The sequence below is a fragment of the Ranitomeya variabilis genome, chromosome 4 (assembly GCF_051348905.1).
Source record: "Ranitomeya variabilis isolate aRanVar5 chromosome 4, aRanVar5.hap1, whole genome shotgun sequence".
NCBI classification, from domain to species: domain Eukaryota; kingdom Metazoa; phylum Chordata; class Amphibia; order Anura; family Dendrobatidae; genus Ranitomeya; species Ranitomeya variabilis.
The window spans coordinates 541217164-541237948 of NC_135235.1; the positions used below are offsets into that span (position 1 = coordinate 541217164).

The following is a 20785-nucleotide window of genomic DNA, read 5'->3' on the forward strand; positions in this document are numbered from 1 at the left end:
CACTGACTGCGGGGAGGAAGGAGCGGCCATTTGCCGCCGGACTGTGCCCGTCGCTGATTGGTCGTGGCCGTTTTGCCGCGACCAATCAGCGACTTGGATTTCAATGACAGAGGCCGCGACCAATGAGTATCCGTGACAGACAGACAGACAGACAGTCAGACGGAAGTGACCCTTAGACAATTATATAATATATATATATGAGGCGTATCATACTAAACCAGAAAAATGCTGACTATTCATTGAGTGATTGGATTGTTTATGCCGGAACAAAAATCATTGTTCCCAGCAGCACATTGCCGGTGGAAACTGCAGATATGCTGCTGATAACATACCATATGTGGACAGATTAATCTACTAGTGGTCGTTCTGTGCCCATCATTCTTCCTCAGCCAGTGTAAAGAGGCCCGGGAACAAGCGTTGAATGACTTCAATAATGTTGATTGCACTCGCTTAGCAGTCTGAACTCAGCGCATGTAAATACAACCGAAATGTTTTTGTGTGATGGTGCAATATGTTAGCATTTGGGGCCCCACTTTAAACTTTTGCCCAGGGCCCCACTTTATCTAAAACTGGCTCTGGCGAAAAGGTGTACAAAATCGAGATCGTCCATAACTCTTGCAGTTCACCTCACTATGTGTTAGCAGATGCCAAAATCGATTGGGGCAGAGCAGGACCTGGGTCCTGACTTTGCAGGCACCTGCCGATCGGTGGTCGTTTAACATCCATGGTCAGCAAGTGTAAATGCACCTCAACTATATATAATTGCAGCAAGGTACGCAACCATTAGTCACCTAAGGTAACAGGCCTCAGGTTAAGATCAGCTATGACACGATGAGTCCCAATTCATGATTTGCGATTTCCTAAACTCACTTTTCTTTTTTGTCTTATGGTATCTGCTGACATTTTTTGTACCAAATTCTTCACAATAGCGAACACGGATGACAAATTTTGTGAAAAAACAAAAATGCTCTTTTTTATTTTTGTCCTCAGCCAGTTTTTTGCCACTTTTTAGCACCAATAGTCACAAAAATTAGCCAAATTGTAAAGTTCACCAAAAGCCTTACTTCAGAGGGTAATGGAGTGAGAGGCGCTAAAAATGTGCGACAATTGATAAAGGTCGAATTTCATGACTCCGTCTAAAACATCTGGATAAGCAAGGTTGTTGAGGAAAAATAAGACTTAAAGAATAAAAACAACTTAAAAAGTGGGGCAAACATATAGCGAATAAGGTGCAAATACTAAAGACACTGGAAAGGAGCAAATTACTCCAGAAAACTGGAGAAACAGCCATGATGGTCAAGGCCAATATACATTACAAATGGACAATTTTGACTGATGGGTGAGGAAATGTGCAAAATCTACTGAGAAGCCATTTTCTACAACTGTGCAGATATGGAGCTGTCCACCAAGAAACTATGTCCAGCTGTAAGTGTGTGCTATACAATATGGGCCTGTAATTGTGGGTAAAGGTGGTATGTGTGTGGCCTAAGGCCATGTTCAGTATTTGGTCAGTATTTTACCTCAGTATTTAAAAGGCCATGCTCATATGTACAGTATTTGATCAGTACTTTACCTCAGTATTTGTAAGGCCACGTTCACACATTCATTATTTGATCAGTAGTTTATCTCAGTATTTGTAAGGCCACGTTCACAAACTCAGTATTTGGTCAGTATTTTACCTCAGTATTTGTAAGGCCACGTTCAGTATTTGGTCAGTATTTTACCTCAGTATTTGTAAGGCCATATTCACACCTTCAGTATTTGGTCAGTATTTTACCTCAGTAGTTGTAATATTAGAGTACGGTAACACTATCAGTATGTGATCAGTATTTCACATCAGTATGTGTAAGCCAAAACCAGGTGAGGAACAGTTAGAGGAAAAGTATAATAGAAACATATGCACCACTTCTGCGTTTTTCACCCACTCCTGGTTTTGGCTTACAAATACTGCTGAAATACTGACCAAATACTGATAGTGTGACCGTACCCTTAGGCTGCAGTCACACTATTAGTATTTGGTCAGTATTTTGCATCAGTATTTGGAAGCCAAAACCAGGAGTGGAACAATCAGAGGGAAAGTATAACAGAAACATATGCATCACTTCTGTATTTATCACCCACTCCTGGTTTTGGCTTACAAATACTGATGTAAAATACTGACCAAATACTGCTAGTGTGACGGCAGCCTTAAGGCAAAAGGCTGACCAAACACTGAATGTGAACGTGGCCTCATTAGGTGCCATCAGCCGACAACAGTGCTTGGGGCATTGTAGTTTGGAATATTTAAGGGCAGCTCCACCTGAAGTACAATGCAAGGTAATATTATAGTGGGATCCTAGAATCAGAGCTGTAGCTCTAAGGCCGGGGTCACACTTGCGAGTTCAATGCGAGAAACTCATACGAATCTCTCGCATCAATACCCGACACTGCCGCCGGCACTCGGACCGGAGTTTGCGGCTGCATGTATTTCTATTTCTATATTTCTATGCAGCCGCACACTCCAGTATTGATGCAGGAGTTTCTCACATTGAACTCGCAAGTGTGACCCCAGCCTAACACAGAATGAACGGTAAATGCCCTATTGCTGCTCTGGGTTACCCCAGTGATCAGGCACCTAAAGTGGGTAGATAATAAGTTTAATTCTAGTAGCTCTCCACCTTGATGCCTCCTGCACTAGTAATTACTGACATGTATAACTGTGGCCAACACGGATGACACAGATTGTAGCTTTGCGATGTCCCTTTAAATAAAGCCATTCACAAAAAAGTATAAAGAATAAAACGCATGCGCAATGATCACTACTACCCATAGTGCAAGCGCAACGATTCGGTGGGACGCGCTTGCGCAATAAACCCAAAATAACCACAGGACATGCGTCGTGGAGTAAGGCGCGTGCGCGTCGAGAAGGCTTCTGGGTTCTGCGCAAGTGCAATGAGATGCTTTCTGATCCCCGCGCTTGCGCAGTACGACTCTCTAACTGCTTCTATTGTGGAGCTTTCGGGCGTCGTGTTTCTTCAGTAGTAGGCCGACAGTCAATGACGGTATTGTTTCCCGCCGAGATCCCCCGGCGATCGGTAGCGAGCTCGATGGAAGGAGGAAAGGCCATGCTGTGAGGATGTGCGAGACCTAGTCGGCTGCCTGGCCCGGTCCGTTACCTCAGCAGCCCCGCTCCCCCTCCGCTCTTGTGCTTCACCTTCCCGGGACACGACGAGCCATGGAGCCGACGTTCCCCCCCAGCATGCTCATGTTCAGCCACCTCCCGCCGGTCACTACCTTCGCCCGTCTGGGCTCAGAACTGCTACAGCCGCCGCCGCCACCGGCTCTTCTACCGGCTCCGGGGGACATGATCCTGAAGAAAGAGCCTGGCTCCCCCCCGCCACACCCGGCCGACTTCCTGCAGAGCCTGACGGGCATCAAGCAGGAGAAGATCGTGGAGCACGAGCAGTACCACCCGTACTACCGGCAGCGGCAGGCCGAGATCGTGGAGGTGACGGTGGGCAGCCCGGGGATCATCCCGGACCTGGGCCTCAATAGAGAGGTGAGCCGTGCTACCGTGCCCCTATGCCAACACTGCTGGGCGGCCCATAACCAGGTGTTGTGTGCTTGTGGGGGTCTTATATGGGGGGCTGTCCGACCCGTGGCCTATCACACCATGTCAGGGCCCACTCCGGTTCTCGGCGGCTTTGCCAGTAGGTTCTGCCAAGACAAAGAGTTTGGGTTTCCTACATGGTAGTCGGCCGCCGTTAGATCCCGCGTTTGTCCCTCTAACTGGTTAATGTCGGCCGTCGCCATCTCCGTTAGTCATGTTCGCCGTTCTAGTGTAAATAAAGTTCATAGAAACGACCGGTCGCCTCAGAGAGGGATCCTGGGGTTTAGCTGTCTGTTTTTTCTTTTTTAGATAAAGTCCGCACAGGTAAGTCCAGAGCGACGTAGCCTTCCCACTGCTCCAGAAAATACTCGTTGTACATTGAAGGGGTTAAATGCGTGGTAAAAATCCACACCGCCGGATGGTTTATACTGTGGATTATTTGATGCACTTTATTGATGACGTTTGGTGAAGTGCAGAGAGTCCACTGTATTGCCCCAGTGTCCTGGCGGAGGAGCGCCTGCGTGCTGCCCCTTAGGTTCATAGGGGCTGTCCAGGGCTGAACCTTTGGAGAGCTAGCCATAGTATTGGTCATAATGAGATCAGTGGGGTCCAACCCCGCCCCCCGTACTGATCAGCCGACTGGCGGGATGGAAGCAATGCCTGAAGCAGAGCACAGCAGCCGCCTACATTGTCTGCTGAGTGCTGCACTGCATCTCCCGCTCAGGTGAGGGTCAGACAAGGCACAGTATTTGGCACTAGCCACTAGGTTTGTATCGGACCACTGTGTTCGGCTCCAGACAGCACTTATATCTGTCCGGCCCAGGAGCACAGATCAGCACCCATTTTTGGTCATCAGTTGTTTAGTCCTGGGGGGCCCCAATGAGTCATTACAGGAACGAAGGTCACCTGGCCTCCCACCCCCCAAAAAAAGGCCATGATGTATGTAAGGTTATGGCCACATAACCCTCACAGCCTCCACATATGAGAAAAGCTCCTGACGTATACGTCCGTTCCATTGCAAAACAAAAAGTATACCACGCGGTACTGGGTGTCAGTGTATGGAACAGTGTAGTGTACTGTGTTGTCCCATACACATAGTATTCGGACAGAGGTGTAAAGGACACTCATGTTGGCCCCTGATGTGCTAATAGGGCACCATAGCATGCACATTGGTAACTTTTCCCTGCATGCACACTAAGGCTACTTTCACACATCAGGATTTCGCTGTCAGGCTAAATCCGGCTACATTTAAAATAAAAACGGATCTGTCGAATGTTGCCGCCGGGTCAGTTTTTTTCGCATAGACTTGTATTAGTGCCGGATGACATTGTGTTTCGTCCGGTTTTCTTCGGATCCGGCAAATCTGCCGTTTGTAGTTTATAGAAAAAATGTCCATAGCAACGTTTTTTGTCTCCAGCGAAAAAGCCAGAAGCGCCGAATCGATTAGGCGCTTCTGGCTGTTTGCTAGAATGGGTGCCCGATCCGTAAAATGACGGATTCCGGCGCCGGATTCCTCTTTTTTTTTTTTTTTTAAACTGAGCATGCTCCAATTATTTATTTATTTATTTTTTTTATCCAATAATCTAGATATGATAGCCGGTTCCAGTTTTTCCAACATTTGCCGGATTGTGCCTGATGCAAAAAACCTGATGTGTGAAAGTAGCCTAAGCCGACACCTTGACAATACAAGCATGATGGTGGCATCTCTTACTCAGTCTCCACACACTTCTCCATAGGGAGGTGATCGGCTCTGGTGACATCTACCGATATCAAGTATCAGACAGTACATCACCAGTGCTTCTCCCCTCCCAATATGGAAGAGATCAGTGCTGGACAACTCTTTAATGTGCATAGATACCTTAAAGGGGTTGTGTAGGACAGTTCAATAATTTAGCAGGGACTGTAGCATGCAGAGTCCTAACAGTTTGCATTGTACTCACTGTCATGATTCTACAGGACCGTTTCTACACTCCCAGCACATATTGCTTGTCCTCTTATATGTGTTTCGACATACTCGAGCAGTTTTATTTTCCGCCTCTCCCATTGAGAGGTGCAGATATATACAAATCACGTATGAGCGGTCACATGATGACTGGTCATTTTGATCTCTGTATGGCTATTCCCATTCTGGTAAATATTTCCTTATCTCGAGGATGTGTCATCACTTAGAGAGTTACTCGGCCCCACTCTCTTCTGCTTGGGTTGTAAGCAAGGCTGGTGACATCACGTCTACAGATATCTGCTGCTCTCGCACATGAGCCTGCAAATATTTGTAGATATGAAGTCACCGGCCCTTTTCTGCAGAGGATTACACCTTGTAAAGAAGACCTTTGACTGATTTTTTTGTAAACTTAATAGCTTCGCCTAATGACGCTGCTCCTTTGATTCTGGGACATTTTTTTTCTGTGCTCCTCAGTTATGACCCCCAGAACTAAAGTTACAGGTTTTCCCTTCACCCAACTAGGTGTGGACCGTAGAACTTCTCTGTAACGTTCTGTAGGTTATGCCCAGTTGGTTAAAGAGAAAACTTGTAACTTTATTTTTAGGGGTCATAACTGAGGGGCACAGAAAAAAAACTGTCCCAGAATCCAGGGAGCAGCACCATTAGGTGAAGCTATTAAGTTTACAAAAAATCCAGCATCAGCGGAGCAGCACCAATTGGAGGAGGGACCCAATATAAATGAGAAAATCCAGTCAAAGATCTTCTTTAAAGGGAATCTGTCGCTTGATTCATGTTGCTCAAACTGTGGGCAGCAAGAATTGTTGCTGACTGGAGCCAGGTATATTTTTACTTGAAACATAAAGCCCAGTTAATCAAAGCTTTTACGTCAGACTTCTGACGTAAAAAAAAGATTTTAAAAGGCACAATTTTTTTGCGCAACATGAGCATGAGTTTTTGCCAAAATTTTGTAACACTTGGCGCTTTCATGCAATTTTCGCCTAGCTCCAACAAAATGGGTAGAGGTGGGACGTGATGGGCAGTGGGTTTCCTTACGAGACAAATATAGTTGTGGTGAGGTGCGCACCACTTCAAGCCTTGACTGATTACTTAATGACTCACGCGCCTCACACTTCATCCCCTTACCAAGACTGACTTGTAAAACTGTGGACCTGATAAATCGGCCATAGTTTAAAAAGCTGGCCGATGACCATAGGAAAAGACGTGACTAATCTGGTGCAGCCCCTGCCTTGTCCCTGCTCCAGGTGATTGACATGTCTCTCCCTGTGTACATACATGGTAGACACCTGTCGATCAACTGGAGAGGTGTGAGGAGAAGCCGACTGGGAATGACGCCAAACTAGTCTCTGGCCAGAACTTCAAACTGATCACTTTGAACTCGGGTGCGTTTAAGAGAGAAAAATTAAAATTCTGTCTGTGGTTTAGGCAGCATGAATCAAGTGTTTTTCTCCCTTTAATGAGCGCTGGTGGACGGGACTCTGAACAGTTCTGAAAAGAAAGTGACTTCTTTTTGGTTACTCTCTGCACACTGGCGCTCCCAGAGGAAAAACTGTGAAGGTGACCCAGCACTGAAGCGGTTTCATTCTCAGGATCATTGTCACTCCCTGAGTTCAGATCCTCCACTATCAAAATATATTTATTTTGAAACTCTGTTTATATATTGATGCCCTTTCAAAGTATTTTCCTACATTGTGGATTTTAGTGGTTTTTAGACAGTTTTCTGAAACAAGTGTGCAGTTCCTGTGGCTATCAAACGCCCAGCATGTCAATTTCAGTGTCGGAGGTTGGCCATTGCCATGCTGTTTGCAGCAAATCCGCACCATTTCCTCAAAGAAACCCATTTTCACTTGATCCCTTAGTCCATTTTTATGGGATTGGCAGTTTTGGATATCTCTTTATAATGTATATGGCAAACCATACACTTAGCCGAGAGATGTTGGGGTAGCAGCGTTATGTTCAGGCTCTGTTACGTCGGTGTATGGCATCACTTTTAAGTTATCATGCTTGACCAGCTGATGCGTCTTAGCTGCCCACTATATCTGAGACTGCTTTCATGTGTGAAGCCCTTTGTGTAGTAATGCCCCTAGAACTAGTTTTTTGATGGTGTTACATATAGTTTATGTACACATCCTGGAAACCACGGCTACTGAGCTCCCAAGATCAGCCACATTTCAGCTTCCTTGCATTCTGGTACTGATTTAGCACTAACACATTTAGATTAATACAAATCAGAGTTGTCCATGGGTGCAAAGAGTTAACAAAGGAAGTCCCTTATTACTAATGTGTCCGGGGCATTTCCCACTAGGTTCCCTATATCAATTCTCTATAGTTAAACTAATTACTGGGCTGCTTGCTGCAGTTTCCATAAAATCACTGTTTTATCTACTGCAGATCTAACAGTCCTCTGAATGCTGAGCTCTGTATAACTCCGCCCACACCACTGATTGGCAGCTTTCTGTGTGCACTGCATAGGCAGAAAGCTGCAGTCAGTGCTGGGGCGGAGTTATACAGAGCTTATGAATATGGAGGACTGCATCACTAGGCCTTTAATTATAATCTCTAGCTGATGAAACTGATTTGATCAAAACTACAGTAAGCAGCCCAATAAGTTACAGAAGGCTGGAATCTGGGTCTCTGTGTCTTCATCAGCGGTACACATCCTTTCTTAGGCTACTTTCACACTAGCGTCGTGCGCTGCACGTCGCTATGCGACGTTGCGGCGCACTGACGCTAGCTGTGGAAGCGCCGCACAATGGGGGCAGCGGATGCTGTTTTTTAACGCATCCGCTGCCCCATTGTGAGGTGCGTGGAGGCGGGGGCGGAGTTCAGGCGGCGCATGCGCAGTCGGAAAAGACGGGAACGACGCTCCAAAAAACATTACAAGCAACGTTTTTTGGTGGCGACGGTCCGACGCAACCGTCGCACGACGGTTGCGACGTGTGGCAATGCGTCGCACTGCGTCGTTAATAAGTCTATGGAGAAAAAACGCATCCTGCAAGCACTTTTGCAGGATGCGTTTTTTCTCCAAAACGACGCATAGCGACGTGCAGTGCACGACGCTAGTGTGAAAGTAGCCTTACCTTGAGAGCCACATTGAACTCTGATGGATGGTCACAAGCCACGTTCAGCAGTACCACTCCCACTTAACACCACAGTGACACCGAGAGCACCACAGTTCCAATGTAATGACACCCCCACAGAAAGTACTTGTGCTCCCTTTCTTATAGGCAGTATTCTTGCATCCAGAGGTTCCCACTTTACAGCCTTTTGGTATTCTTGCACCATGCACATTCACCACTCTTATCACACCCAGCTGCAAGTAACCCTCTAAGGCTACCCACCCACGATCAAGAATAGTAGCATTTTGGACTCGGCATCTTTTCGCTGCATCCAAAATGCTACTGTTCCTGATTGTGGGCACGTAGCCTAACTGGATGTATCCTATTCCGCTCTCCACCAATATATGCACATACCAGATCTTCTCTCCTGTGCAGGACTACTCACAAAAGTCACCATCTGAGGACCTTTCCTTTATAGTTGTGTGCTAAGCCTGGTACTCACTCACCAAGGTGTCAGGCCGCCATGAGCCACGGATTGGTATATTTGCCAAAATATACATTACATAGACACTCGTTAATTTTATTGATCACCCTGTAACTATGTTTAGGGGAAGGGATTATCTGCTGGGTCTTTCTACCTGCAGATCAGCTAGTCATCAGGATCCCAGCAATCAGACCCATTTCACTCTAACTTACTAGATGAGTGATAAATGGATATCCATTTATCCACTGAGGGCATGGTGAATTATTGAGATTGAATAATTGTGAGCCTTCGTGGGCAGGGTCCTCACGCCTCCTGTACCAGTTATGACTTGTATTGTTTAAGATTATTGTACTTGTTTTATTATGTATACCCCTCCTCACATGTAAAGCGCCATGGAATAAATGGCGCTATAACAATAAATAATAATAATAAGGTTTCCCACATCCATGTTTCCCAGTCAAAATACAGGTGGCGATAAATGGACCGGTCTGGTGTCTCCTGACAAGAACTCTGCTGCCTTACATGTGCCTTACATAAAGCTGTCTCGTTTGGGTAAGGAGACCCCTGGCCGGTCTATACATAATGTGTGACACCCACCACAGCGAGCAACTTATAAAATGGGTGGTCACATCTTCAAAATTATATAGATATGCTGTGCACGTCTGCCACCTTTGAACTCACACTTCTCTCCAGAACTGTGGTCCTCTGACTGTTCGGTCCTGGTTTCTGGGGTGGCGTTTGAGTGTCTGAGTCAGCAGGAGAATAACCTGATTCGTAGAAGAGTTAGCTGACCTGTTCCTGGGACTACTATAGAGAAATGGATTGAGAGAGACGCATATACCTTTGTTTTCCTCTTGGATGTGTTGGCCACTCCACCATGTAGATTGCGGTCCCACAGATGGCACAAACATTTATTGTATATCTGGGAGGTCTACTGCAAATGTCCAATATTGAAATGCCTTAAAGAAATAGTTTCACCGCCTGATTGCTGAAATGATGGTTGCAGGCAATCACAGCTTTTGCCTTGTTTTATCAAACCACTGATTGTCGGTTTGTACAATTGTTACACTGCCAGGTCTGTGACATCGTGCAACCACAAGCTTATGCCAGGTGTGTGGTTTTCCATGCCAGTGGAGATGTGGACAGTGCAGAGGAAAGTTCAGTGTGTTCTGTGGCTCACTTAATTCGAATCCGAGACCAAAGTGCTACATGAATATCGGCGCGTTTATAACGAAGAGCCACCACATAGGAATAACATTACTCGGTGGGATAAGCAGTTGAAGGAAACCGGCAGTTTGGTGTGTGGCAAGAACTTCACTATCCTTTTGATGTGTGTAGCCCACATCGAACTGCACTGAATAGGTATGAAACTGGGAGAGGTTTTCTTTTTATATGGAGCAGATTTCACATTTCTATTGTTTTTTTTTTTTTTGTTTGTTTTTTGTTGTTGCTTTCCAGTGACTGGTCAAAAGTGCCCCATGACTTAACGGACACACTGTATATATAGTAGCTTTTGTATGCAGTCACCTTGGCATTTTCGTATCAGCCACGTCCCACATGTACCGTGTCCTTCAAGACCCCCACCAATCTAGACTTGTGACTTGTTTTTGACTGTTCAGTTATACTTTGAAGGGTTTGTCCAGGATTAGAAAAAAATGTCTTCTAAAAATAGCGCCACACCTGTCCACTGGTTGTGTCTGGTATTGCAGCTCACCTCCATGGATGTTAATGTGGCTTAACCACAGTGCTCCATGCTATCTGTTGATGAATATAGCATTGGTCTTCCCTATTTATTTGGTTGCCACCAGCTTCAGCAGCTCTATGAAAGACAAATTGATAAGGGGTGCTACTGAATGTGCTAGGTGCATCTGTACCAGAATTTCCATGTGGGTTGGGGTTGACTCCCTAGGTGTTGCACATGCATAGACATGAACAAGCAGATGTCTCACTGCGGATGCCTGATGGTTAGATATTGCTCATCTTTCTGAGCTGTGGATGCCATTACTTGTTATTAACATGGATCTGGACCTGTGGCACAGAGGTTGTCCACACGTTTTATGGGTAATATATGGCTGTAACACCTCTCAGTAGTGGTGACGCTCATGTGAGGACCTGTATTCCACTACGTTCACATAAGACAAGTGTTGTCATACTCTTTTGCCAATGCTCATTAGTGTACTCCATTTTGTGTGGTGGATCTGCATGTGTGAAATTGGGCACCTCTGACATGGAGGCAGCCATTTTGTGAGATAAACCAATATTCATGAGGCTGCAGCTCAGACATTAGGGATGGGTGACACCCACTAAGGCTTTCTTCACCTCTTCAGTTTTGGTAGCAGATGCCTTCTCATTGTTGGCCTTTCTTAAAGGTATTAGGCCATTGAAGTGGACTATTGTTCCTGTGTGGGTAATTTCTGCCTGACATGGACTTTCCATGGCAGAGGGCAGTGTCCCTTATACTAGAGGGCAAAAGCATTTTTACCTCCTATGCAAATATACTCTTCGTTGCTCTAGATCAGTATTTCCCAAACTCCAGTCCTCACGGACCCCAAGAGGTCATGTTTTCAGGATTTCCTTAGTATTGCACAGGTGATGGAAGTATCAGGAGTTCTCCCACTTGTGCAGCACTCTGGAAATCCTGAAAACATGACCTGTTGGGGTCCGTGAGGATGGGAGTTTGGGGAATACTGCGACCCTCCCCTCCCTCCATGTTACTGCACGGAGATGTATATTCTCTGTGCAGGTGATAGAATGGGCCACCATGGCAGCTGTGTGCGACTATTATGTGACTTGTACACCTCACACCTCAGGTTTTCTCCGTTAGCTACAGCTTTCAGGGACGTATCCATGCAGGTTGCATGCTGAAATCCCCGAGTCAGAAAATGTCACCACTTGGTGTGGATACTGCTTGACGTAAACGTGGATTGTCTCCATGGAGTGGGCTTAGTACACCTTCATACTGTAAATCCACAATAGAAAATCGAGGGGCAGAATTTCTGCCCAGATTCTGGGTCGCCATTGTGCGAACATACCCTTAGAAGACATTCCTCTCTAACTTATCGATTGATGTGCCACTGAGGTACAGAAATTGAATTTTGAGAGTTTGCTTATCATTCTTTTTCACACACAGGTTCTGAAGGAAAAATTGAGCTTCTGCCACAGCCTATTTGTGGGTCTGCGTGCTGAGCACCCTGCTTTATGCAGCTCATCCACGGCTTGCTAAGCAGTGTTATTTCTAGGGTGGAATCTGCAATAAAACAGTTTTCAGAGAAATCTTTTCGTATAAACAGCAACCCATATTTCTCATGCCAAGGAACGCAAGGCGTTTTGTGGGTGTTTGTCACAAAGGTTTTGATGGAAAAATGCACCGAAATCCACTTGGAGCTACAAATTGTGTTGGCGAGGAGCATTGCTGTGTGTATAGCAGATATACACATATTCCTAGATGCCGTGTACAGCCATGCGTTGGGCACCCAAAATATCTAGCTAAAGCCAGGTGACTAAGTTAACCCAGAGATGTGACTGGCGTCTAGTGTTAGTGGATGAAGTCCCTTCATTTCTAGTGCTCTAGGTTCCTACTCTGTTTTCTTGTTGTGTCTCGTTTTCTTTTTTCATCTGTAGAATGGTCAGCCGCCTTTCTGGTATAAATAACTCAGAAGAATTTGCTCACATTGTGGTGGGACACACAAATGCCGATGGCAGGTGTGACGACATCTGAGGCTTTGGGAGCCATTGAACGGCGCAGAGATAAATCTTTCCATGGAGACGTCCTCTCTTGAGGCTTCAGCAAGTGAAACAAAGATTTCAATGGCCACCTCCAGCCAGCCCATTGTAACTGTCCCAAAGCTTTGTTTAGTCAATAAATCCCTTTTTCAGTCAGATTTTCGCCAGTCTGCAGCCTCCCACTGTGCTCCTTGTAGAGATAGATGGAGGCCCAAAATGTCTGTGTGCCCAAAAAACACATTCAGTGACTGGGTCATTCCATGTCAAGTGAACCAATGATTTTTACCACTATATTTTTAATTCTTTTGAGATTTTGTTATTTGGTAATAGTGTGTCAGAGAATGCAAAATATGAAGAAAAAAAAAAATCTAGATTTTTTTTTTTTATTTTTTATTGATTTTCAAAGTTCGGAAAAAGTGCGAATTTCGGTGTTGTCTGCCTTTACATTTCTCCCCATAACTCAGGCTAGAAAAGAGATAGAGAAACAAAATAAACACCATTCTACTCAGAACCGTACAGGCTTTCACCAAATATGTCACAAGAGTATCTTTAATAAAATTTTACCTATGCGAACGCAAGCGCAAAACTTTAAAATAAATTTCCGAAAAAAAACGTTTAATTAAAAAATTTCAAAAACTGCACATGTGCCTGTTATGGTCCTAGCCACATCTGTACCAAAATACAAGCTGGGATCGTGATGGGATCATATTTTAAAAAATAAAACTATTACAGTGTCAGTTCAAAAATCTCGATTTCAGGTCTGTTCAGCCTGTGGTGTAGACGTGTGGGGTCCATATTTACCTAATAATCCATGATTGTTAGATATTCCTGTATTATTTTATTATGTTAGAGCTTAGAAGCAGGAGAGAACAGAGGAGAAGCTTTGTTAGGGCCCAACCTGAGATTGAACAGGGGTAGACAGTGACTGCAGAGCAGATGACAGGCCGGCAGCTCGGGCCTTCACAGACCATATTCATACCAAATCTTATCACCCAGGCAACTCCTCAAATGGAGGGAGAAAAATACTCTTAACATCCATGTTCATGTATTGTACAAACCTGGACTACGGGGGGAGGAGGAGTTTGTTATAACATCGGTTACAGGAAGCAGAACCCATCACAGGGACTCAGCAATACCGGACTGTCATCCCATGTAGTGGAAATAAAGACAGTGACGTCCATGACGTGGTAGAAGGCGGCACAAGATCGGCAATGGATGACATAACTGGCTATGTGACCTGTGAATTTGATCAGCGCTGACGGCTACTGGACTCTCCAAAGATTGTGAAAATTTAGACATAGAAGTGACTTTTCTGCCCCTTCTGGTCCAGCGCCATCCTTTGTGTATCCAAGAAAATCAGACATTGTAAAAGTGAACAAAAAATCAGATATAACTCAGGTGGAGCCGAGCACCATGACAGCCGCACATACTCTGACACAGAAGGAAACGGCCACTGCTAGTGAGCGCTTATGGACAAGATGGCATTTCACCCACTAGAAGGGACACACTGATGATAGAAGCCCAGTGTAAAAACCTACTATTGTTTGATTAGTTCATATTTTATAGTACGAGGATTTAACTACTGGACTATTCTTCTTAAACACTTCAGAAATGACATGTTTAGTGATATAGTAGAAAAAAAATTGTTCCATGTATAAATAGGTGGTAAAAATATTGGTTCTTTTAATCTTGTTTTTAACATATAATTAGGATCAGACTGTATTTAGAAAATCACACTTGAGGATGTGATCACGTTTTTTCTTTTGGCTTGTTCAATGAATTCAGGTTGAAAATGCTGAGCAAGTTGTTATGATGACTAAGATGTATTTATTCTGGCACTTTGGTAGTTGTTTTTCGTGTTTCTTTATTGTTACATATAAATGCTGAATGCAATAAGTTGTAATTTGAAAAGAAAAAGGGAAGAAACTCACACAAACATAAAATCACATGATTCAAGGCTTAAAAAAAAATACAAATGTGATAGGTCCCAAGTTGAATCCCTGTACAAATATAAACAAGGTCACAAGTAACACACATGCATGTTTTCACAATTTTAAAACATACGTTTTTTTCTGAATTGCACATCAAAATGTTTAATTTGATTTCTCCAAAACAAAATATAAAGAAACATAGTCTTGTGACATATCAAATGAAAGCCGGTACCGTTCTGAGAAAAATGATGCCTCTCCCACCACTATATCTTAATTCTAGCCCGAGGTATGATTAAAAATGTAAAGCCATACCAGGCCAAAATCCGCACTTTTTTAAAACTTTAAAAATCTGTAAAAAATTAACTAATGAAGAAAAAAATTCTAAACTTTTAATTTGTAATTAACTAAAGTTGTACTTCATAAAAACAAAAAATAAAAAAAATCTAAAGACGTCAGGTAAAAAAAATATTCACATTTGGATCACTTGATATGGAATGACCCGACTGTGCCTGTGTAGGAGAAAGCTCCTTTACATTGGTCACTACAGTGAGGAGGCTAAATATTCCCTATGGCACCGTCTGAAGGTGCTCACGGCACAGGGTTTTGGGTCAACAGTCGACGTGCGTCCTTTGGGAATACATCTTAAAAAAATTTTTTTTTTGCTTTAACCTAGATTTTTCACAAAATGCCTTGTGGCAAGGTGATGTCTGGTATCCACAGATCCTGAACACTGGGATTCCAACATCCCGTGTGAAAATGATGTAGTAGTCAGTGTGCTCCTGCACCATCCACTTCTATGAGACTGAGAAAATCATTCCCATAGGTAGTGGATGGCGTGGAGGCCATGCATGTTCACTGTTCTGATCAGTCCTTGAAGTTTCTTACTTGTTAACGCTGCACATTTCATAGGACAAGTGACTTGGGGCAAAAATGTGTTTCAGGAAAATCCCTGTGAAGTGGAAATTTAACTTTGTTCATTTCCTTTATCAAGAGGCGAGTGTACGGTGATGTCACATCCACAGACACCTGCTGCTTGTGCACAAGTTGGCAGATATCGAACCCCTGTTTGTCACCAGAAAACAGATGCACATGAGCTGCAGATATCTGTGACTGTGGCGTTACCAGCCCCTCTCCCTTCTGTATACGGCACTTGTACGGAATCCGATTATCCCTCTTATTCTTCATTGGAGGTAAATTGAGGTATTACGCTGAAGTCAGTGTATTATGGGGATAAATACATGATCAAACCTCGGGGCAATGAAGTGTATCTGTCTGGTCAGTGCTGTGAAGTCGGTATATAATGGACCAACTCCTAAAGTATATGATAAATTGGGTACAGTACTTTAATGCAGAATTTGGAAAAGTTATCAAATGTACTATTAATGTCTGTTCTGTTCCTCATCCAAGGATCCAGGCTTTTAGTTGGGATGAATCTGTGCCGCACTTTATGTACATGCTCAGTAGTGAAGCTCCTCCTACAGTGCTGTGGAGTCGGAATCTGAGCCCTGTAGTCAGGGAAATCGAGAAGTCGGAGGTTTGGCTTACCGACTCCACAGCCCTGCTTTAGGTTACTTGTGTATGGCTGCATGCACCGCACAAGGCATTGCATGCTACATAATCTATACCATCAAGAGTACAGCATGCTGTAAAAGCTTCCATGAAATCAGAGGAGTGAAAATATTCCTTAAAAAGTGACCCCATATCCTAACCTTAATCGTACCCATATCTTCTCACAGCTTTTAATAAGAACTGAAAAAAATGGCTGCGATCCAAAACTTGCAAGTCCATCCATGAAGAAGACAAGGCGTCCAAGCTCAGAAGCTCAGGAAGCAAAATCCAAGCGCAGGCGGAGTGACTCCTCTAAAGTAAGAGCCTTCATGTGCTCACGTGGGCTTCACTAACTTCTGCCACATTGTTCATCCCGAGTCTGGTGATGCAGGAGTGCTGGCTCCCAGGTGAAGTAAACGATGGACTGGTACCACCGGCTGGCGCCATCCCTCCTGCATTATTCTAGACCTCCCCTTATTGAGACCCTGAAGCCGAGGTGCTGGTTGGGGGGGGTTCTTGTTGAATGGAGATAGAGAGGAACTTTTTGCTTTGTCTCTAGCTTGTCAGTAAATAACCCGCTTTTATGTAAGCATAGTTTAACGCTGTTTTTTAAACTGGCCATAAATTGCGGCAATAACAGGGTATGGTGGCTTTTGCTCCGTGTGCTATTTTGGATCTGTCTATTTGCTTGAAGTCTAGGCCCTGACCTCATCTGAACTTCTACCTTCTATATCTTTGCTTCCTGTCTGGCGGAGTATGCTGACGGCGGGAGGGAGGGGAGCAGTCATTGACTGATGGCTTCTTTCTCTCCTTACTACACATGCTCATTCAGCTAAGCAACACGGGGCATGACATAGTTACAGCTACAGGAATATAAAGCTGCTGATTGCCAGCCAACAGATGCAGCCGGAGAATGCGTATGTGCTGCCACGGTGTAAGTGCAGCTGCACAGTAACGTTTTTTTGCTTTGCCCACTGCAATCTCCCTTATATGCAGCACATAGATCTGGCCTCCTATGTTTGGGGTAGGATATTGCCGTCTCCCAGGCCACCAAATACCGTACTTATTTTGAAGTTTTTGTAGATACTTTGATAATCTTACAACTAGTCGGAATCTTAGTTCTCTATTTTGGACAAATGATTATGGACTTCTAAACACTTCCTAGTTATAATAACTTTGTTCTTCTATTTTTTTTTTCTTTTGTTTTTCTTTCCTGAACTGCATGAATACGTTGGCAGCTGCAGGCTAAAGAGTAGTTGCACACTACCTGGAGAAACATTTTTCACCCCTCAATGACTGAGCCACACTTGACCAATAATGACCAAGTCAAATTTTACAATTCTGACCAGTGTCGCTTTATGAGGTTGTAACTCTGGAACGCTTCACCGGATCCCAGTGATTCCGAGATTGTTTTTTTTTTTTTTTCCGTGACATATTGTACTTCATGATAGTGGTAACATTTATTCGATATAACTTGCGTTTATTTGTGAAATAACCCAGAAATTTTACGAAAATTTAGAAACTTTCAAACTTCGAACTCTTATGCCCTTAAATCGGAGACATATGTCACACAAAATAGTTAAGAAATAACATTCCCCACATGTCTACTTTACATCAGCACAATTTTTTAAACTAAATTTTTTTTTCTTGTTAGGAAGTTATAAGGGTTAAAGTTTGACTAGCAGTTTTTCATTTTTCCAACAAAATTTACAAAACCGTTTGTCTTTAGGGACCACTTCACATTTGAAGTGACTTTGAGGGGTTGATATGATAGAAAATATCCAAAAGTGACACCTTTCTAAAAACTTCACCACTTAAGGCCTCTTTCACACTTGCATCGTGGGACCTCCGTCACAATCCGTCGCTTTGGGCAAAAAACGGATCCTGCAAATGTGCGTTTTTTGCCCATTGACTTGTATTGCCGACGGATCGCGATGTATGTACATACGTTGCGTCCGTCGTGCACTGGATCCGCCGGGATTTGGCAGACCTTCGGCACGAAAAAACGTCCCCTCCTCCCCAGACTTTAGAATGGGCAGCGGATGCATTGAAAAACTGCATCCGCTGCCCACGTCGTGCCACATTTTCACGTGTCGGTACGTCGGGCCGACGTATAGCGACGGACCTGTACCGACGCTAGTGTGAAAGAGGCCTTAAGGTGCTCAAAACCATACTCAAGACGTTTATTAACCCTTCAGGTGCTTCACAGAATTTTTTTTGAATGTGTGGGGAAAAAATGACCGTTTAACTTTTTTTCACAAAAAAAATTAATTTAGACACAATTTTTATTATTTTCACAAGGGTACCAGGAAAAAAATCGACCCCAAAATTTGCTGTGCAATTTTTACTGAACATGCCAATACCCCATATGTGGGGGAAACCCACTGTTTGGGCACACAGAAGGGAAGGAGCGCCATTTCTCTTTTGAATGCAAAATTTGCTGGAGCAATTAGCGGACGCCATGTCGCGTTTGGCGAGTCCCTGATGTGCCTAAACAGCGGAGAACTCATTTTGGAAACCACACCTTCAATTATTTTATTCAGGGGTATAGTGAACGTTTTGAACCCAGAGGTACAACACAGAATTTTATAAAATTAGGTCGTTTTATTGAATTCTTCGTCACTAGTGTTGAGCACAAGTGCTTGCTACCCCAGTTTGACAGAGGTACCAGGAGGTTTCGGGTTATCATTTCAAAGCCGGCAAACTTTTTCTTTGATTTCTGTTATTCAGTGAATAACGGCGATCACTTGATCGGACACCGGACATCTATGCAGTTTGTGATGTTGACATTGGTTTAATGTGATATTGTCATGTGAGACCTGCCGCCAATTGCTCGGTCAGTTCCACTTGTTCGAGGTTCGTCCAAAAGTTGTGTTCTCAGCCCCTTTACCATATATCACATGGCCGTATGCTGTTTGCATGTTGTTAGGGCCATAAAGGAAAAGTTCACTGGTTTAGATAGAAACTATTTAGGAACCTACTTTTCTTTTCCAAAAGTCTCCACAAAGTAGATGGTATGAGATCTATACTACTGTTCCTTTGCACTATTTTTCTTATAGCCTTCACATACTAATAATCTCTTACTTTGCCCCATTTCAAACTTTAGGTTTCCTGCTTTCACCCTATCAGTTTTGTGCGCTCAGCCCCATGATGCATCAGCAATGAATCACATGGGCAGCTAGAGGAAGTGCCATCTTTACTTGTTGGAAGTATGGTGTGATTATTATGCCTACTGGTTTCTTTTAATTTAAGTGATTTTCTCACGAGGAAAGTTAACTTTAAAGTTTATTTTAATCAATGTATCTTGGAATAATAATAATTTTCATAATTGGATGTGTTTCAAATAAAATGTTCCTGTGCTGAGATAATCTTATATATGTGCCCCTGCTGTGTACTGTGTAATGGCCGTGTCTGACTGTACAGGAACATGGCCTGATCATACCACAGCTCCTGGGCAGGGGGGCGGAGAAAAAGAGGGTATTCAGACATTACCGCACGGGATCACAGCTGATCCTTTTTGTGAGACAAAGCATATCCCGGCCTGTTTTACAAAAAAAAGTTTTACTTCAAAGAAAAAATAATTTGTAATTCCGTGCATTAATGTCTGTAAACTTTTTTTTTTTTTTTTTTTTCTCCCATGCCCAGGAGATGTGGTATGATCAGACCATGTTCTTGCACGGTCACACAGCCATTACACAGTGCACAGCAGGGGACATTTACATATCCAATTTTGGAACTTATTATTCCAACATCTATTGATTAAAATGATCTTTGTTCATGGGAAAACCTATTTAAGCCAAAAGATCATAAATAATTTGTTGAGCCTAAACTGAGAACTCCTTTGTGTGCTGGTTGGCACACGTATCTAGGAAACAATGATGCTCTTTAATAGTGGATGTCCCTCCAAAGAGTAGTGCAAAACACCATAGCTCTTATTTTTAATATTTTAATAAAGCTTTATTGATAAATCAGTAAATTAAAACAAAAAGGATGGCCAGCGTTTTGGTCTTACACAGGCCTTGATCACAGGCTATGACAAACATTCAGCCCCAATGCCAACTAAGAACCATTAGACATGGGGCATGATCAAGGACAGAGCAAAATGTTGGCTGTCCTTTTTGTTTCCATATGCTGCCCTGCCAGTAAAAAAAATTATTTGCATACTAAAGTGAGTGTTGTGGTAATTTGTACTATAGTCCTCATCAGAGTAGCTATGATAGTTGTCCTGTTCCCCCCCCACACACACACACACACACACACACCCACCTAGTCTTAAGTCATTTTATCATATAAGAAGACTACAATTGAGGGGGGAAAGCATGTCGCCAAAGTTGTGATTTTTTTTTTTTTTTTTTATACTGGCACTATGTTTATTTTGATCAGAACATCCCTTTTAATAGTTTACAAATTATCAGCCAATATTGCTACTCATTATGGCTCATTCTGACATCCAGTTTTCACGTTTGAGTGCTATCCGTGTTTTTCACAGCT

At 43.6% G+C, this 20785-nt stretch overlaps 1 protein-coding gene across 3 annotated transcripts in view; it reads left to right on the forward strand.

Annotated features, from left to right (window-relative positions):
• The first annotated feature begins 2878 nt into the window (after positions 1–2878).
• ZNF281 (zinc finger protein 281) overlaps positions 2879–20785 on the forward strand; it is a 37190-nt gene continuing 19283 nt past the window's right edge. The window contains exons 1-2 of one of the 3 annotated variants that reach the window (XM_077252483.1): positions 2879–3538; positions 16483–16611. In XM_077252483.1, the coding sequence (XP_077108598.1) occupies positions 3215–3538; positions 16483–16611 (453 nt within the window). In that variant the 5' untranslated portion in view covers positions 2879–3214. Of the gene's footprint in view, positions 3539–9559; positions 9645–16482; positions 16612–20785 lie in introns of those variants that run through there. The other 2 variants (XM_077252486.1, XM_077252485.1) reach the window with 2 other exon arrangements.